Genomic DNA, 18,569 nt, shown 5'->3' on the forward strand with positions numbered 1-18,569 from the left:
CTCCCGTGACCAGCCTGACGAACCAAGACCCAGTTCACATTTCTCTGAAAACATTGTCAATAAACCTTTTAACCCTTTTCCCTGTCTCTGGAGTGTTTCTGCATGTGGGTTAGAAGATTAGACCCCAACATGACAGAGATGGAATAAATAAACTGCCAACCTTGTGACATTTCATGCTTGTTCAGGTGGAAAAATCGGTGACTCCAAGATGGAATACGAAATAATATATTTCTATATTTACTATTTGTTAACAATGGGTGGTGAGGTTGCTTGAGGACCCAGATGCAGAGACGAGTGAAGCAGAGATGAGTTCTGAGAGGTTTAATTGCAGACCAAGGGTAGCAGAGGCAGAAATCCAAAAATCCAACTTAAAATATTAAACAAACGAAAACCATGGAGACATCAGGGGGAAAAACGAGTCTGAGGAGCCACGGGGAGATGAGCTGAGTAGCTGAGTACAGCAACGAGAAGGAACCAGCACTGAGTGACTGCAGAGGTGGAGTATTTAAGGAGAACAAAACAAAGGATGGACTAATGAGCTGAATGAGGAGCAGGTGTGGGTGGAACTGGCAAAGCAATCTACACGCGATGCAGTCGAGCAGCTTCTAGTCAATGGCATTTGCACATTTGCTTCTTCCGGATCAAACCAAGAGCCTGGGCAGACAGGGGTGCTGCATTAGCTGGGATTGGCTTACTTAATTCACCCAGTTTGATTAGATGAAAAACTCTAATGGCGGTCTATTATTAGCTACCTGACGTTTTATCATCATCTATTTAACAAGAAAAACTCCTCGTCAGCGTCATTCAGCCGGGAACAAAGCTATGCCCAGCTGTTGTGTCACGTGACCAAATGAGCTAATTTCATTGGCTGAAAGCTGTTCGACTTCATCAAGGGTAGATTGTTTTGGCTCGAGTTCACCAGAAGGTCGACACATTTGCAGTTGAATATTTTGCAAATTAATTTTTTGCAGCTGAATGTTTTGCAGGCCAATTTTTACCAGATAACAATTGAGTGTAAGGAATTCAATGTGTAAAAAAAGACAGTTTTTCTTCCACAGCTCAATCACTATTTCAGTGTATAAATCCTGTTCTTATGGGTCTGATCTAATATTCTAGTGTTCAGTGGATCAGAACCACCAACATCAACAGAATGAGGACAGTTTCTGAATGTTTGGAGGATTTTCTGGGATGCTTCTTGTGACCGAGCGACTGCACCTGACAACCTGTTTGCTCCTCGGTTTAACGGGTTTATGAGGTCAGCAGAGGAGGAAGTGAAAATAAATCATCAGGAACAGCAGCAGCATCTCCTGAACATTGATCAGAACCACCGCAGGACGCTCAGAGCTCGTTTAAACAGCAAGATTCTTTATTTCTAGAGTTTACAAACTGTTCTGGTTCTGTGAGCGGCTCCCCCTGCAGGCAGAGGAAATGAACTGCAGTGGGGTCAGGTCCTGTGAGTGGAGGAGGCGACAGCAGCGCTGGTCCTGGATCGGCCTCCGGCCACCAACAGCAATGTCTCTGTTTATTTTAACCAATCAGCAGCTTCCAGAACCATCAGTGACACCGGGACGACCCAAGGAGGGGCTTTCAGCGCCCGCTCCGACTCTGATTGGTCTAGAGCTGAACAATGTCTGATGCAGCCCACTGACTCGTGATGGCTCAGGTTCAGTACGCAGGCCCCGCCCCTCACCGCACGCAGGGCTGGGATTGGTGTAGCAGTGTGAGTGGGAGGGGCTCTGTGGCGTCCTCACTGCTGTTTGGAACGCCAGAAGCGAGTGGCGATGGAGCCTAGAGAGAGTCCCTGCTTCTTCTGCTGCGACAGATCCGCCAGACGGTGCTCCTCCTCCTGCGGGGCGAGACATGAGGTCAGAACCGGAGACAGAACCTCAAAGGAGGAAAACGCAGTCGACTGCTCCTACCTGGGCTAGCTGGGCCTGCCGGCGTTTGAAGGCCTCGATGGGATCGTCCTCCAGCGCGTAGTTCTCTAGAACGCCCCGAACGTCGTCCACTCCGCTCAGAGCGATGGCTGACGGCGGGAAGAGGAGAGAAAGGAGAGGCGGGAGTCAGACGGCTGCAGAAAGGAAGACCTCCTCATGGCTGCAACCGTGGGAAAAACAGAACACCCTTCACCAGCAAAGGAAAGTTCTGATGCTCAGAGGAGATCATGGATCAGAACCGGTTCATTCCACAGAGTCACATCCATCGGGTTTTGGTTCAGGTTTCGCTCGTTATGATGTATAAATTAAAAACCAGATCTCATTTTATTTCCCGTATTTTTAAGAAGTTGGAGCTTAAATAAAAATATTCTTGATCAAAAGTTCTTAAAGGCAACAGATCCTTCCAGTGTTTCTGATTTGGTTCCTGCTAAACGTCGCTGCAGAGTCACAGTTCCTGAAACTTTTCTGTATTTTTTTTTGTTTTGATCACATCTTTATGTTCCTGTGCTTCTGCCTTTTAACTATCGGGTTCTGCTTTCTTCAGAATCATTTTCATTTACTATCATTTTTCATTGTTATTTAATTAGTTATTTTTAATAGGTTATAAATCTAAAAAAAAATCAAACTTCTTCCAATTTTCAGAAAGTGTTTTTTTGTATTTCAGAAAAAAATGTCAAATTCTTTACATTTATCTTTAGATTTAATTAATTCTTTATCTTTATATTACTCTATTTAAATTTTTATTTTATGTCTTTGGGTACTTAGGTTGATCATTAACACAGATTTAGAAAAGCTGCAATCAGTTTTTAAAGCTGTTAAAAAAAAAATAAACAAATAAAAATAATCATATATTTCCATCTTTTGTAGGTTATTTAAAACATATTTTATTCTATTATTCTTTTTTTTCTGCTCTGGCTGCTTTGTTAGAACATATTTTTAATATTTAATTTTCATATTTTAAGTTGGAAACGATGTCTTTTGCAGTGACCATTTAGGAAAAACTGAGAAAAACAAACAAACCTAATCAGTAACATGGTGTAATGGACTAGCGGAGCGACAGTCAGGACTTACTCTTCAAGAAGTTGGCGAGGTCGTAGAGCGCCCGGTCGTCAGAGTTGCCGTCCCACTTTGTCAGCGCCAAGCCGTTGAAGGGCTGCAGCTGGAACGACTCCCGCTTGCAGTCAACCATGATCACCTTGCTGGTGTCCCGGTTCAGACACGACACATCCTGAAGGACAGAAATGTTTAAATGTTGGTAATCCAGTGATCTGAGGGGGGCGCTGTCCATGTCCAGGTTTAAATTAAAACCAAAACATAAAGAAAGACGAACAGATTTAAATCCTGACAGAAGCATCAGATACAGAGCGGTTCTGGAAACACTGAGCTGAGGTCCAATATGGCCGACGTCGGTACGGAAGCGGTGAGCACAGACGCCTACCTTGACATGGTGGCCCTCCATGTAGCGCGTGGCGTCTCTGAAGAGGCGGTACATGACGAAGCCCTGGGGGTCGATGCTGTCGATCAGAGGAAACGCCGTCTGCCCAGCGGGAACAGAAACGACAGCTTTATGGACCATCCGTCCAAAAATAAACCTTTAAAGCCTCTAAAAACTTCTGCTGTTTCAGAAAAGGATCAAACTGAAGGAAGCGAGTTTGCAGGAGAGGAAGGATCTAAACTCCTACGGAGGGAAAGTTTAATCAGCACCCATTTCTGCTTTAGGGTTGCCGTGGTAACGCAGATTAGAGACCAATGAGCTGAAACATCAGGAGGTTCCTGGAGCTCGGATCCGTGTTGGCGTTACTCACCATGCCCGTCTCAGTGGTGAAGATGATGATCTCGTAGAGCGGCGCCAGCTGCTGGAACAGGTAGTCGATGCCGGGCCGTTTCTTAAAGCGCCACCCGGTGGACAGCTGGACACAGAGCAGAACAAACAGGATGCTGTGGTTAACGATAACAGAAAGAAGCAAACTACACAGCCCCTGGTTCTGACCCGGGAGCCGCTGCACTGACTGGACCCAGGTCCTTCATGGGTCACAGCCACTTCCTGTGGTGTGAAGCAGAGCAAAGGGAGCAGAACTCTGGGCCCGATCCATATGTGTCATCATTTTTCCTCTTCACAAGAAGAAGAAGAGACGCACCGACCAATCCGGGTGCAGCAAGACGCCGGTCAGCTCCAGAACCAGAGTGTAGGGCGGCTGGTAGTACGGCTCCTTCAGCGGGTCGGGTAGCAGCTTTGGGCTCGTCGGTTCGATGATCATCTGAAAAGAGAAAAATAAAAACCTGAACTTCCTCCAGAATTCTGCTCTGACACACAGGAAGTATCTCTATAAGTCCAGTCAGAGGAAGTTCTGACCCCTCTGGTAAAAACAGAACAAACACTTTCCTCATACAGGTATGAGCAGAACCGTCCCAGTGGATCTACTGGACCTACCGCCTTTATCTCCGTCTGCTGCTAGAACCCGAACTTTGGATTTGGTTGGAAATTAAAACAAGCCAGTTTATAAACTGGGTTCTGATCTACTAGATGATTTCTATGCTTTAGATCAGAGCAGGGACTGGGTTGGATCCGGTTCCCCTCACCTGTCTGTAGTCCTTCATGTATTTGTAGGTTCTCTTTAACTGCTGGATGACGGGAGGTTCTGAAACAGAAGAGGAGACCCAGTCAGAACATTAAAAGCAGCACATTTCTAGAATCAACCAGAACCAAGAGGTTCTGTCTGACCCATCTTCACCTTATTCTGGGTTGTTATTAAAGGAGCTGCTGATCTCAGCCCTAAAACTAGCGTCATACTAGGGCTGGGCGATAAATCAAATTTATTCAAATCATTAAACTTTTTAAAGTCCATGATTTGAAATTTTACTAAATCGTAAAATCGAGGAAATCTTTTTACTTTGGAGTTTGCTTCTGCTTCTTTCCTCCTCCTGCCTGATTGCATGCTGCACCGTTGGCACTGAGAAAAGGGACTCGTGTTTCATCGATTATATGGAAGCGGTTCGGCTTTGACGAGGCCGATGTGGAGCAGACTACAGTAGTGTGCAAAGTTTGTCGAAACGCTGTCAAAACAAAGACTAGCAGCACAACTAAGTCGCTTCAGAATCCCACAGAATGGGAGCTCGCAGCTTGGGGAGTGCAGAGTCGGTAGCTCCAGCAAAGACAAACACGACAAGAAAAGTAACTCTGGCCATCTCTTTTTCTGAAGCGGTGCTGAAAGATAAGTATAGTGTGCAGTGGAAGCAGATGACCGACGCTGCAGCTGTGCATACAGTATGAAAAAGTTTGGGCATCCCTATTAATCTTAATTATTTTTATTTCTAAATATTTGGGTGTTTGCAACAGCTATTTCAGTTTGATATTTAATAACTGATGGACACAATAATGTTTCAGTATTGATTTGAGGAAAATGTGCGTCTGTTTTTATTCTCTAAACCCTCCCAACAAGAAGGCTGCTTCTTTATAAAGCCTGAATCAGAACAGGAAGTCACCGTCCTCCAGGTTGGATCAGGTTTTAGTAATTGTTGGTGTAACCTTTGACCCCGTTTAACATTGTTACTGAAAATAAGAATCTAACAGGAAGAAAACAACGCCCACAGTTTGTCCCGCTCTGAGCTCTGGACTCCATCCCCCAGAGTTCACTGCAGCACTGATGGCTGAAAGGCTCCAGAACCTTCTCTAGTATGTTATTGAAGGATGTTATCCCAACAGAACCTGATTGTGAGGAATTTAATGGTCAGAATTGATGTTTTATGATGGTGTTTTAGGTTAAATGTGGTCAGCAGTCATTCAAACCACAGAGCAGGATGGAGTCTATATACAAAGAAATGCTGATGTTTGAAGGAAGAGAAACACACAAACACAACCGTCAATCATCAGTTGGTTTTAGCGCAGCGATAAACTAATATGGAGGGATTAATGGAGGAAATAAAGAGGATGTAAAGTACAGAGGAGACGGGCCAGGTGGATAAGAACAGAGGAACAGAGAAGCCATCCATCCATCCATCCATCCATCCCAGCTGCAATTATTAAACTTTCTCCTTCCACCTAACTTTCCCCTGCCAGCGACCTCTGGTGTGCGAACAGCACAGCATGTCTGGTCTAACAAGGCATTTCTGAAATCTGTCCGCTTCTCAAAGGACGATTAAAAAGGCATCAGTCTGAGGGAAAGAAAAGCTTTGATGGTCAATCATGAGGACGCATCAGATGATTGAGTCGAGAAGTTAGAAGGTATTCTATTGACTTGTTTGTCGTTGCTGCCTTTAAGGTTTTCTTCATTCAACCAAATTCTTGCTTTAAACTACTTTTATTAGGATTAAAATTCTTAAAATTGTCTAAAATAATGAATCGTAAATCTTAAAGCTTCCTCATCGTTGCCTCTGAAGCGCTGCAGCAGGAAGCAGGTTTACATCCAGACCCCATCTGATGGACATCTGGGAGTTTCCGTCCCGCCTGGTCGATCTGCCGCCACAACAGAGCCGTTCACTTCTGATCACTGCCTGATTCCTACGATCAATACAACCCAGTCCCTCAGGTCCAGTTCTGACTCAATCAATCCGCCCATCTGGACCTCCTTTCAGAAAACCAGGCTGGGATTCCTGCAGTCCTCTGGACGATTTTAGGGAGCGAGAGACAGATGGACGGTCAGGAGAGGAGGACGTAAAGTTACAGACGGAGGAGGAGCAGGAGGAAGTGGCACTCTGGGACTTTGGTTGACAGAGAGACGGATGGTCGGACATGAGGCGGCCGAGGGACACAGAAAAGGAAGAGCTGATGGATCTAAAGCCGCTTCCATGAAGTCGAAATGGAAAAGATTCAAACCAGATGATGGCTTCACGCTTCTGAAGTCCTTGTTGATTCATTCGTTTGGTTCCAGGCCAGTTCAGACGGATCAGAACAAACACTTTATGCTCATCTTAAAATTATTCCGGCAATAAAAGTTTATGAAGCAGAGCTGTAGCCAGAAAACAAACCAGCAACACACTGAAGGTCTCAGATTCCAGCCAATCAGGCGGCAGCTTTGTTTCACTTCATCTAAACTCAGATCAATAAACATTTCATTCATTAAATGAAAGAAAACAGAGCAGGAAATGCAGAAACGACTAAACTTTCTCATTCAGTCCAGACCTCAGGACCTTTAAAGGGTCGACCGAAGAGCAGCATTAAAACTGAAGCAGCTTTAGGTTTGGTAGCTATAATACAGAAAAGGAAATATTTTCCATGACTCCTACAGAGTCTGATTTCTGCACTGCAAAAATGGAAATCTAAATCAGTCTTTTTTGCTTAAATTAAGTGCATATTTTTATTTAGGAGGTAAGGGAAGATCTCGACTTTCCAAAAAATTAAATGTTCATAAACAGAACATCTGATTAATTAATTTTATAGATTTGCTGTGGGCACAAGTTTAAAAACAAAGCAGGATGGGAAATCTGGTTTCTAAAGTAACACAATTAAATATAAATAAAATCTGCACCAACAGAGTTTAAAATGTGTTTATGATTTATAAGTATTAATGGCGTTTTATTTTGGCAAAAAATGGTTGAGGTTTAAATTTCCAGAATATCCACAAAATATTAGGAAATCTTAAAAAAAATAAAAAAATAAAAATTCTGCAGCTAATGTGCATTTTAGCTGATAATCTGTGTGAAACTTTACTGGTGAACATTCCTGGGTAGGTGATAAACATAATCAAAAGTTAAGTCTCTGCCTGAAGCCATTTTTAGGAACAAAATAATGCTTTGAAGTCTACTGTAAATCTGAGCTCAATGAAATCAAACCACACTGCTAAAACCATCAAGAATTAAGTAAAGTGTATTTACCCTTCATTTTAGCAGATAAATATAACTATTTGCCAATGGAATGAGTATTTTTACACCTAAAATAAGATAAATAGATAATATGCACTTCTTTCTTATTTTAAATGTAAATTGTCATGTTCCATTGACAAAGGGAATTTAGAGGGAAGAGATTTTAGTTGGTAGACCTGCAGGAGACCTGCAGCCAGAGGAGGTCAAACATGTTTAACTTTCAGTCGGCCGTCGTGGGCAAACGAGGATTCTTCTTCTTCTTACTCTCAGATGAAAACACAGAAGCGTGGCAGCGGTACGAGTGAAATGGAGTTCTTTCTGTAAAACTGACAGACTGTAGTAGCCACGTTTGCTCAGCCATGTCTATGTCCAAACACTTCGTTGCCTTTTCTTTTTAGGACTTTCAGCACAAAATTGCACAAATTGCCAAGGTAGCACGTTTCACTCTAGTGAGCTTCATATTCCTCTTCTACTGGTTTGGCTTCTGGATAGACGAGTCCGAGTAGCGCCATCTCACTGCGGAGCTGAGTCTGATGTGGTTTTTAGACGTAAAAGCAGTGAGCAGGTGGATCGCATCACAGCGTCGGGCCGGACAGTGTGAGAACATACATGGGGAGCTGTGAACCCACACTACAAAGAAACTGCAGGGCTTCGTCGTAAAGTGTGAGCTGTAGCTGCGTGTAACGATAAAAAAAAATAAAAACCGCACACTTCCACTTCAACATCTAACAGGCCCTAAAACCCACAAAACAACAAAAACAAACTAATGTTTGAAGGTTTAAGGTGCATGAATAGTTTTGGTTGTTGCTGTAAACATCTCAGAGAAATGTTTGAGTTTAGTTTGTGTTCAGCAGAGTTTGGACCATTTCCTTCATCTGGATGTTTCCCAAGAGCCGCTTTCATCAGAGCTGCCAATAATCACAGATGTAATCTTAGATCATAGAAAGTCCTGCTCTGGATGCAGAGAACCAACATTCCAACATGATTAAACCCATTAGTTTGCTTTTCCTCCATTTCAGTTCATCAGAATCGTTCCCAGAAAGGTTTTTTTTCTTGGAAGGGCGGAAGGTTCTGCAGAGCCTAAACATTATTTTCTAGCATTGCCTCCTGAAGGAGGTGAAGAGGAGTAACTGGACCCACTAAGTCTGAGGGTTCTGGACTGGTACGGGGGGGGGGGGGTGAGTGATGGGATGTGGGCACATGGACCGAGGGGTGGAACACAAACAGAAGGAAGGCAGTTGGCAGCGCCGCCCAGACTGTAGAGTGACCCATCACAGAAACAAAGAGACGCACGCCACTGCCAAGACATCAATAACAGGACCCATCTGGCTGCTGCACTATTTACATATCAGTAGTACTGTCACGATAATCAATAAATCAATTAATCGCACGATAAATAAAAACAATCCACGTCATTTCCTTTATCGGCTATATCGTCTCTGCCTGTGTTTTTCTCCTATTGATGACGCTGGATGAAAAGGCTTAACTCCGGTGCTATCTACTGACCCCTCCCCTTCCTCATTTTTGAGGAGGGAGGAGGAGTGGACTATCGCATCAGGTAGTCAGCGCACATCATTCTGTACTTCTGCAGCTTTTGAGCCCCGTGAGGAGTTAGCAAGGTTAAAAAAAATGTTGGGGGGGAAAGCTCGAAGTGGAACTGCTTTAAAAGCCGAGCGCAACAGCCGCAGTGTGGGAGTATTTCGCATTCAAACCAAATGACCGAGGCAAACGTATGCGAGCCAGTATGTCGCATCTGTCATAAAACAGGAGCAACTAAAAGCAGCAACGTACACATGGACCTAAAGCACAACCACCCAGCAAAGGTTCTCCAGCTGGGGACAAAAAGTACAAGCAGTGGCCCGCCTGCGTCTTCAAGTTCGTGACAGTCCACCATCACTGAAGCAATTAATCGACAGGCAGCATATAAAAAGGACAGTGCCAAGTGGTGACAGCGTAGTTCATTTAATTGCTAAAGAGATGCTTCCATTTAATATTGTTGAAAAGCCGACATTTCGAAAAATGTTCCAGACATTTGATAGACAGTTTGAATTCCCTGGGAAAACATACATATCACAAACGTAATACGTCTACATACGTTTTTATTTCCACTGTGGTTTTATCTTGTGTTTAGTTTTTATTCAAGTGTATTTTTAGTTAACAGAGATCGAGAGTCCATTTAATTTTTACTTCTTGTTTTATTTGTTAACCAGTTCCAGTGTGAAGTGTTCTGTTGAGAATAAAGTGTTTATCTTTGGCAGGAAAATGCATGCATTATTATGTCATTTCCATTAAATCAGTGGAAAAAGGTCTTAAAACAATATCATCGTTTATCGCAATAATTTTTGAGACAATTAATCTTTCTGCAAAATTTGTTATCGTGACAGGCCTACATATCAGAACCGATTCCTGCGCAAAGAGGGAAAATAATCTGCACCGAAACTACATATCTAATAACAGTAAAAATAAAGCATTAAATGTTGGATCTTCATTAGAGATTTTAACCGTTAGAAGAAAAGAACAGAGTTTAAGCAACAGACAGAAGCTCAGCTGATTCTATGGTTCAGGATTTTAGAATGGAATAGAAAATCCCTTTATTGTCCCACAATGGGGGAAATTCTGGTTCATAGCAGCAAAAGGTTATAGACAAAAATGGTCACAAATGTGGACCTTAGAAAAACGTATAAGAATAACATGATAGTTAAGAGTTAATAATAAACAATAAATTACTGTACTGTAAAATGTTTTAACAATATAAAAGCTGCACCTGGAGAATAAATAACCAATCTACGGCATTTTTACAGTAATGAATATTTAAAATTAGCAGCAACATCGGAGATGTGCAAAATGACAGAAGTGTGATATTTAAAAAATTTTATATTCTATTTAGTTTGAAAGAAAATGGCTTTAGGCTTAGAGCTAAAGGGGGAGTCAGTTCAATGATGGACGGATGCCATCATCCCAGAACAAACAGAGTGTTACAACAGAGCTCATCATAGCACTGAAACAGCTCTGGTGAAAGTCACTAATGATATTCTCATGGCCTCAGATAATGGACTTGTATCTGTGCTCGTCCTGTTGGATCTTAGTGCTGCATTTGATACAGTTGACCATAATATTCTTTTAGAAAGACTTGAATATTTTGTTGGAATTAAAGGAACAGCACTAGACTGGTTTAAATCTTATCTATCTGATCGAATTCAGTTTGTTCATGTTAATGATAGATCTTCAACACGCTCAAAGGTTACCTGTGGAGTACCACAGGGATCAGTGCTAGGACCAATTCTCTTTACTTTATACATGCTCCCAATTGGTAGAATTATTAGACAGCATGGGATTAATTTCCACTGTTACGCTGATGATACCCAGCTATATCTGTCTATAAATCCAGATGAAGCTAACCCATTACATAGATTACAGGCATGTCTTGAAGACATAAAAACCTGGATGACTCTTAACTTTCTGCTCCTGAATGCAGACAAAACAGAAGTTATAGTCTTTGGACCAGAGTCTCTGAAAAAGAAACTGATTAGCCAGTCACTTCATTTGGATGGGATTAAACTGATTTCAGATAATAAAGTAAAAAATCTTGGTGTTATTTTTGATCAGGACCTGTCATTTAAATCCCATATCAAAGAGGTTTCTAGAATTTCCTTCTTTCATCTGAGGAACATTACAAAAATTAGAAATATCCTGTCCAGGGGTGATGCTGAGAAACTAGTCCATGCATTTGTTACTTCAAGGCTGGACTATTGTAATTCTTTACTATCAGGAAGTCCACAAACTGTAGTTAAAAGCCTTCAGCTGATCCAAAATGCTGCAGCCAGAGTTCTAATGAAAATTAAAAAGAGAGATCATATCTCGCCTATCCTGGCTTCTCTTCATTGGCTTCCTGTTAAATCAAGAATAGAATTTAAAATCCTCCTTCTCACATATAAAGCCTTAAATGGCCAAGCTCCATCTTATATCAGAGATCTGATTGTTCCTTATGTTCCTAACAGAGCACTTCGCTCTCAATCTGCAGGTTTACTAATGGTTCCTAGAATTTCTAAAAGTAGAATGGGAGGCAGATCTTTTAGTTATCAGGCTCCTCTCCTGTGGAACCAACTACCAGTTTTAGTCCGTGAGGCAGACATCCTGTCTACTTTTAAGGCTAGGCTTAAAACTTTCATTTTTGATAAAGCTTATAGTTAGGGTGGCTCAGGTTATCCTGAGCTATCTCTATAGTTATGCTGCTATAGGCTTAGACTTTTGGAGGACATAGGGACCCCCATTTCATCATTCTGCTTCATTCTCTCTCTGTTCTCCTATTCTGCAGAATCTGTTAGTTCAATCTCTAACCTTCTGCTCTCTCTGCTTTTCCTCAGAGTAGCTTTGCCTCGTCTGTTCCTGTTTGGCTGTGACTCCATCCTGGAGAGAAACATCAGCTGTGCTGCTTCTATCAACACCCTTGTTTATAGATGTTGGAGATCGGCCTGTTTTCCAGTGTGGTCCTGTTTCTCTGACCGTGACTGAGTGGATGTGCTCTCTTCGTCCTCTGGCATGGGAGCTGCCTTGGAGCTCGTCTGCCTGGCTGTGTGTTTCCTGGACGGGGCCGCCTTTTACAGCTGCTTTTTGTATCTCTGCTTCTGTCTCCTTGAACCCCAGTCGGCCTCGGCAGATGGCCGCTCACACTGAGCCTGGTTCTGCTGGAGGTTTCTTCCTGTTAAAAGGGAGTTTTTCCTCTCCACTGTCGCTACAAGCATGCTTAGTGTGGGGGATTGTATTTGAGTCAATGAGTCAATGCAATCAACTGGTTTTCCTTAGATAGAAAACTTTGTATCAATTTGACTGTATGATCTGGTTGAACTGTAAAGTGCCTTGAGATGACATGTGTTGTGAATTTGGCGCTATATAAATAAACTGAATTGAATTGAACAGATTTACAGGGTTTATACAGGAATGACTAATTCTAATTTAATGCTCATATACATATATACACATATATATATATATATATATATATATATATATATATATATATATATATATATATATATATATATATATATATATATATATATATATATACACACACACAGGTGCTGGTCATAAAATTAGAATATCATGAAAAAGTAGATTGATTTCAGTAATTCCATTTAAAAAGTGAAACTTGTATATTATATTCATACATTACATACAAACTCATATATTTCAGATGTTTATTTTGTTTAATTTTGATGATTACAAATGACAACAAATGAAAATCTCAAATTCATCATATCAGAAAATTAGAATATTACTGAAGACCAATAAAAACAAAGGATTTATAGAAATGTTGGCCAACTGAAAAGTATGAACATGAAAAGTATGAGCATGTACAGCACTCAGTATTTAGTTGGGCCTCCTTTGGCCTGTATTACTGCAGCAATGCGGCGTGGCATGGAGTCGATCAGTCTGTGGCACTGCTCAGGTGTTATGATAGCCCAGGTTGCTCTAATAGTGGCTTTTAGGTCTTCTGAATTGTTGGGTCTGGTGTATTGCATCTTCTTCTTCACAATACCCCATAGATTTTCTATGGGGTTAAGGTCAGGAGAGTTTGCTGGCCAATTAAGAACAGGGATACCATGGTCCTTCAACCAGGTACTGGTAGCTTTGGCACTGTGTGCAGGTGCCAAGTCCTGTTGGAAAATGAAATCTGCATCTCCAAAAAGTTGGTCAGCTGCAGGAAGCATGAAGTGCTCTAAAACTTCCTGGTATGTGGCTGCGTTGACCCTGGACCTCAGAAAACACAATGGACCAACACCAGCAGATGACATGGCACCCCAAACCATCACTGACTGTGGAAACTTTACACTGGACTTCAAGCAACGTGGATGAAGTGCCTCTCTTCTTTTCCTCCAGACTCTGGGACCTTGATTTCCAAAGGAAATGCAAAATTTGCTTTCATCAGAGAACATGACTTTGGACCACTCACCAGCAGTCCAGTCCTGTTTCTCTTTAGCCCAGGCAAGACGCTTCTGACGCTGTCTGTGGTTCAAGAGTGGCTTGACACAAGGAATGCGACAGCAGAAACCCATGTCTTTCATACGTCTGTGTGTGGTGGTTCTTGAAGCACTCACTCCAGCTGCAGTCCACTCTTTGTGAATCTCCCCCACATTTTTGAATGGGTTTTGTTTCACAATCCTCTCCAGGGTGCGGTTATCTCTCTTGCTTGTACACTTTTTTCGACCACATCTTTTCCTTCCCTTCGCCTCTCTATTAATGTGCTTGGACACTGAGCTCTGTGAACAGCCAGCCTCTTTAGCGATGACCTTTTGTGTCTTGCCCTCCTTGTGCAAGGTGTCGATGGTCGTCTTTTGGACAACTGTCAAGTCAGCAGTCTTCCCCATGATTGTGTAGCCTATAGAACTAGACTGAAAGACCATTTAAAGGCTTTTGCAGGTGGTTTGAGTTAATTAGCTGATTAGAGTGTGGCACCAGGGGCCATCAATTTTGAACCTTTTCACAATATTCTAATTTTCTGATATGATGAATTTGAGATTTTCATTTGTTGTCATTTGTAATCATCAAAATTAAACAAAATAAACATCTGAAATATATGAGTTTGTATGTAATGTATGAATATAATATACAAGTTTCACTTTTTAAATGGAATTACTGAAATCAATCTACTTTTTCATGATATTCTAATTTTATGACCAGCACCTGTGTATATATATATATATATATATATATATATATATATATATATATATATATATATATATATGTATATATTTATTAGGGGTGGAACGTTTCACAAAATCCACGGTTCGGTTCACGGTTTCGTGGTCACTGTTTTCGGTTCGGTTCGGTATATGTTGATTGTTAGCCTGACATGTTGGTCATGTTGCTGTTAGCATAAACAAAACGTGTTGCGCAATGCTTGCACACTGTTGCACTTTTATCCACCACTTTCTTTCCGCCGTCATCGTAGGTCACTCTAAATGCAAAGTGGTCCCATACAGCAGACCTATAAAGTGCTGCTGGCGCGTCTTCCAACTCCTGTTCTTTCCCACTCGCCATACCCACACAATTCTCCACAACAACTAATAATTTTCTGCTACACCTGGCTACGCTGCTTCGCTTCTTCTTCTTCTTGTTTACTACTGGCGGTTGGCTTTGGTCGCAGTACCGCCACCTTCTGCTCTGGAGTGTAAACGCTTCGCCTATGAGAAAAAGGAGCAGCGCATGAACCGAACGAAACACACGCGAACCAAACCGAGACAGTCGAACCGAACGGTTCGGACGGTTTTCATAAACCGTTCCATCCCTAATATATATATATATATATATATATATATATATAGCCATGTTTTCAAGACATTATCTAGCCTTTTCTCCTCCTCGAGCTTATTTTTTCCCGAACACACGGCTTTACAATCAACTGCAGTTCTGTGCAAACATGTGGAACAAGTTATATCTGATAAAACTGTTTGTATAAACCTGTTTTTTTGTTTTGTTTTATAAAAAATTTTAAATGCCACTATGATCACATTTAATAAATTTTATTTCCAATTAAGGCCTTAATTTCAAAAATAATAATTTTATGATTTTTAATGACCTGCGGAAACCCTGATTTAAAACACCTCTGAGGATCCAGATGAAAGCAGCTTACCTTGGTCGAACTCATCGGGAATCTGCAGAATAAAAAAAGAACAGAGGGATGAATCAGATCCGTCCGTTTTAATTAAAGACAACACCTGGCAGGTGTAAACTCACAGTACCAACAAGAATATCTATTTAGTGACACTGAGAAATACAACAGAGGAAAACTTTAACTTTTAACTGAAACATGAAGGAAATATCAGCAGGAGCTGAAAAACAAAAACACTTGTAGATTTTAATTCAATTTAAAATTTGTCAATACAAAGGAGAGGATTTTCATTTTAGGATATTCGAAGAGGAGAAACGGAGACCCTGAACGCAGCACCGTTCTGTTCCATGAAGAAATTAAAAGCAGCAGCTTTTTGTTTGTGATGACCCTGAATGCAGCATCAGCCTGTTCCCCTTCCGCTCGAGAATCCTGATCTCTGGTTTCTTCCACTTCAGACGTTCTAGTGAGAAAAGTCTCTGCTGTGTGTTTATTTATTAACAGAGATTTTTCTGTTTATATTTAGAAAAATCTGATATTTTTCTGTTTTATTCTTACAGTTTTAACTTTCTTTCTGCAATAGTTGTTTTAGTTGTTTTTACTTGTGTTTAATCAGAGAAGGAGTGAGAGGAAGGCCCAATGCTGCTGCAGTGAATGGCTCCATCTGGTGGCTAACATCAGGAATTACACCTGGGCTGCCACTGTTAGAAAAAACAAATAAATTCACAAAAAAATCAGATATGCCCTTTAATATCAACAGCAGATTTTAACGCAGCATAGAATCCACTTATGAGGATATCCATGGTTCATGTTCTGCTGGAACTCAGTGGTTCTGCAGGAATCAGAATCTAATGATGGACCCAGGAAAATTAAAACTTAACAGTTGAAGATTTGCACAGCAGTTCTTGTATTTTTTTTTATTTTGTAGGACTTTTTAACATTTTCCCATCATCAGAGGACCATGTGGAGCTGAAGTAAAGCCAGGAGCACGATGTGTCTGTGCAGAGCGAGGTGTGAAGAAGCTCATAAAGAGTGTACCGACTGCAGGGAAAGCAGCAGGAGGTGCCGCTCTCACACTCTGCATGAGAATAACACAGCAGCAGCAGCATCGTCGTCATGGCAACAAACAAAGGACTAGTAAAACAAACATGTTCGACGGAAATCTGCTCAGTCGACTGAAACTCAAATCAAATCCATGTTTTCAAGCTGGGTCAGTTAGAGTCTGTCCCAAATAAGCCAGATAAAATAAAATCATAAATACAGCATGAAAAACATGACTCAGGTTTTATATGGCGGCCATGTTGTCTCCTTGCCCACCTCTGGACAACTATTTGAGCACGTAGTGGAACTAAAATCTGTGAATTCTCTGGATTTTGGACCTGAATCCTCAGGAACCGAATTATTGAACTTTAACTGGACCCAAGCCCAGATAAAAGACCTGGTTTGAATTAACCAGGAGCATCTAACAGCCTGTTTCCATTCAACTTTAATTAAAATCATTTCATGAATTTATGATGAATAAATCTTACATTTATGGTCAGAATAAATGTGTTAAAATCAAATATTTTTAGCACATTTCTGCAAATAAAAAATATCTGATTTAGATTAAATCCATAAACTGAGTATCTTTATGGATAACTTGGTGGATTGTTTCAGATGATTGAACTCTTACAGCAGGTTCTGGCTTTAGGGAGCGGATGGAACGGTTTAGTTCCAGGTTCTTGGGTCTGAGACGAGCAGCTCCGACCTCCCGCCGCAGCAGATGTTCCCCAGGAAGACGGGAATCTGCGACACGGCGAGGTGTGAAAAGTGTGCCGAGCGGCGCCATCTGGGCCTAATAAACGGCTCCTGATGTGACTAACGGTGTCCTTTGAAGTGCCTGGTCCCAGACCGACGCCTCCTACAGCAGAGAGCCCAGAGGACGACCGTCAAGTCTCACTGGGAACCATCAAATTATATGAACTGGTACTGATTCTACCTCAGGACCAGTTCAGCACCAGAGCACAGATAATTGGGCCTTGGTGTTTTTAATCCTGCAGAAACAGGTCATTTTGTTTCACGGCTGCTTTCATTAGAGCAGGAAGTGTGAAGACCTGAAGTTCTCAGTTATCTGCCAAGTGTGCCGGTCTGATCCCATTCGGGGGTGGGGCGGGGGGGCTGAGTGGGTCCTCTCCCTTTCCCACAGCGACGCCTCTGACAGGAACAACAGTCAGACCTGAATCCAACCTCGCGTCTTTTCAGCTTAAAGAACCTGATTCCTCGACAGAACCAGAGAACGTTCTATTTTCTTTCTTTGTCTCTTTAGCGTAGTGGATTACAAGTGAAGAGCTGAAGCCATGAAAAATAACCATCCAGGGGACCTTGGAAGTTTAAAGGGCGGAGATGACAAAAAAGAAAAAGACTCTTCAGACTCTTGCTTGGATGTTGAATCTGATTCTGGAGCCGGATTAAGATGAAGTCATGCTTTTTATTTCCAGCATCTTTACCTCACATGTCGATTGCAGTTAGTTACAGTCACTAATAACACAATTATTTTATGGTAATTGCTTTTTTATTTTTTTATTGAGCGTCATATTTGGTACTACCTGCCACAATTACACTAAAGTTTTTCTTGATCAAATCGGCTCCAACTGATTCAGTCTAAATTTTTTTGCAGTTAGTCAAGATGTGCATCTTTAAAATCTGAGGCTTCATCAAAAGTTTCTAAGGGATTCTCAGGGTAGTATGCCGTTTATTTTGGGAAAAAAATGTGGCAAGTCTCACTAAATATATTATCACCTACAAATCAACTTTACAGTCAGTATTGATTTCACCTGAAAGCAAGATTTTCTTTACATGTTGCTGTCACACATGCAGGGATGTTGATTGTTATTCTGATACATTTTTCATCATAACATTTATCATCAAAATGAGGAACTAAAACGTTGTTTTAAAAAACAAAAAAAAGACTTCTCCGTGTTTTCCTGGTCTTCCTTTTTTTTTTTTTTTTTTTTTTTTTTTATATATTGTTAGAGGTTAGGTTCAGGACTAAGGTGCGACAGGTCACTGTTATGCTACGTTCACACCAAAAGCAGGAGGAGCAGCTAGCTTACATGCAAAGTCAATGGTTGACGCGCCTCAAGGCGCAGCAAAATGTCCCACAGCGCATTCTGAGCATCTGAAGCGCAGAACGCGCTGCAAAAGCAGCTGCTGCTGGAGTTGGAAAAATTGAACTTTTGCTG

General features: G+C 41.5%; 1 protein-coding gene across 1 annotated transcript in view; it reads right to left on the reverse strand.

Moving 5' to 3' along the window:
• Positions 1 to 638: 638 nt before the first annotated feature.
• timm50 (translocase of inner mitochondrial membrane 50 homolog (S. cerevisiae)) overlaps positions 639 to 18,569 on the reverse strand; it is a 29,223-nt gene continuing 11,292 nt past the window's right edge. Inside the window, exons 4-11 of the mRNA XM_038297794.1 lie at positions 15,373 to 15,394; positions 4,518 to 4,576; positions 4,076 to 4,195; positions 3,743 to 3,847; positions 3,376 to 3,474; positions 3,009 to 3,165; positions 1,920 to 2,026; positions 639 to 1,846 (exon numbers count right to left, since the gene is read on the reverse strand). Coding sequence (XP_038153722.1) covers positions 1,748 to 1,846; positions 1,920 to 2,026; positions 3,009 to 3,165; positions 3,376 to 3,474; positions 3,743 to 3,847; positions 4,076 to 4,195; positions 4,518 to 4,576; positions 15,373 to 15,394 — 768 coding nt within the window. The 3' untranslated portion in view covers positions 639 to 1,747. The remainder of the gene's footprint in view (positions 1,847 to 1,919; positions 2,027 to 3,008; positions 3,166 to 3,375; positions 3,475 to 3,742; positions 3,848 to 4,075; positions 4,196 to 4,517; positions 4,577 to 15,372; positions 15,395 to 18,569) is intronic.

This window comes from Cyprinodon tularosa, unplaced genomic scaffold (genome assembly GCF_016077235.1).
Source record: "Cyprinodon tularosa strain WSP-4 unplaced genomic scaffold, ASM1607723v1 ctg397, whole genome shotgun sequence".
NCBI lineage: Eukaryota > Metazoa > Chordata > Actinopteri > Cyprinodontiformes > Cyprinodontidae > Cyprinodon > Cyprinodon tularosa.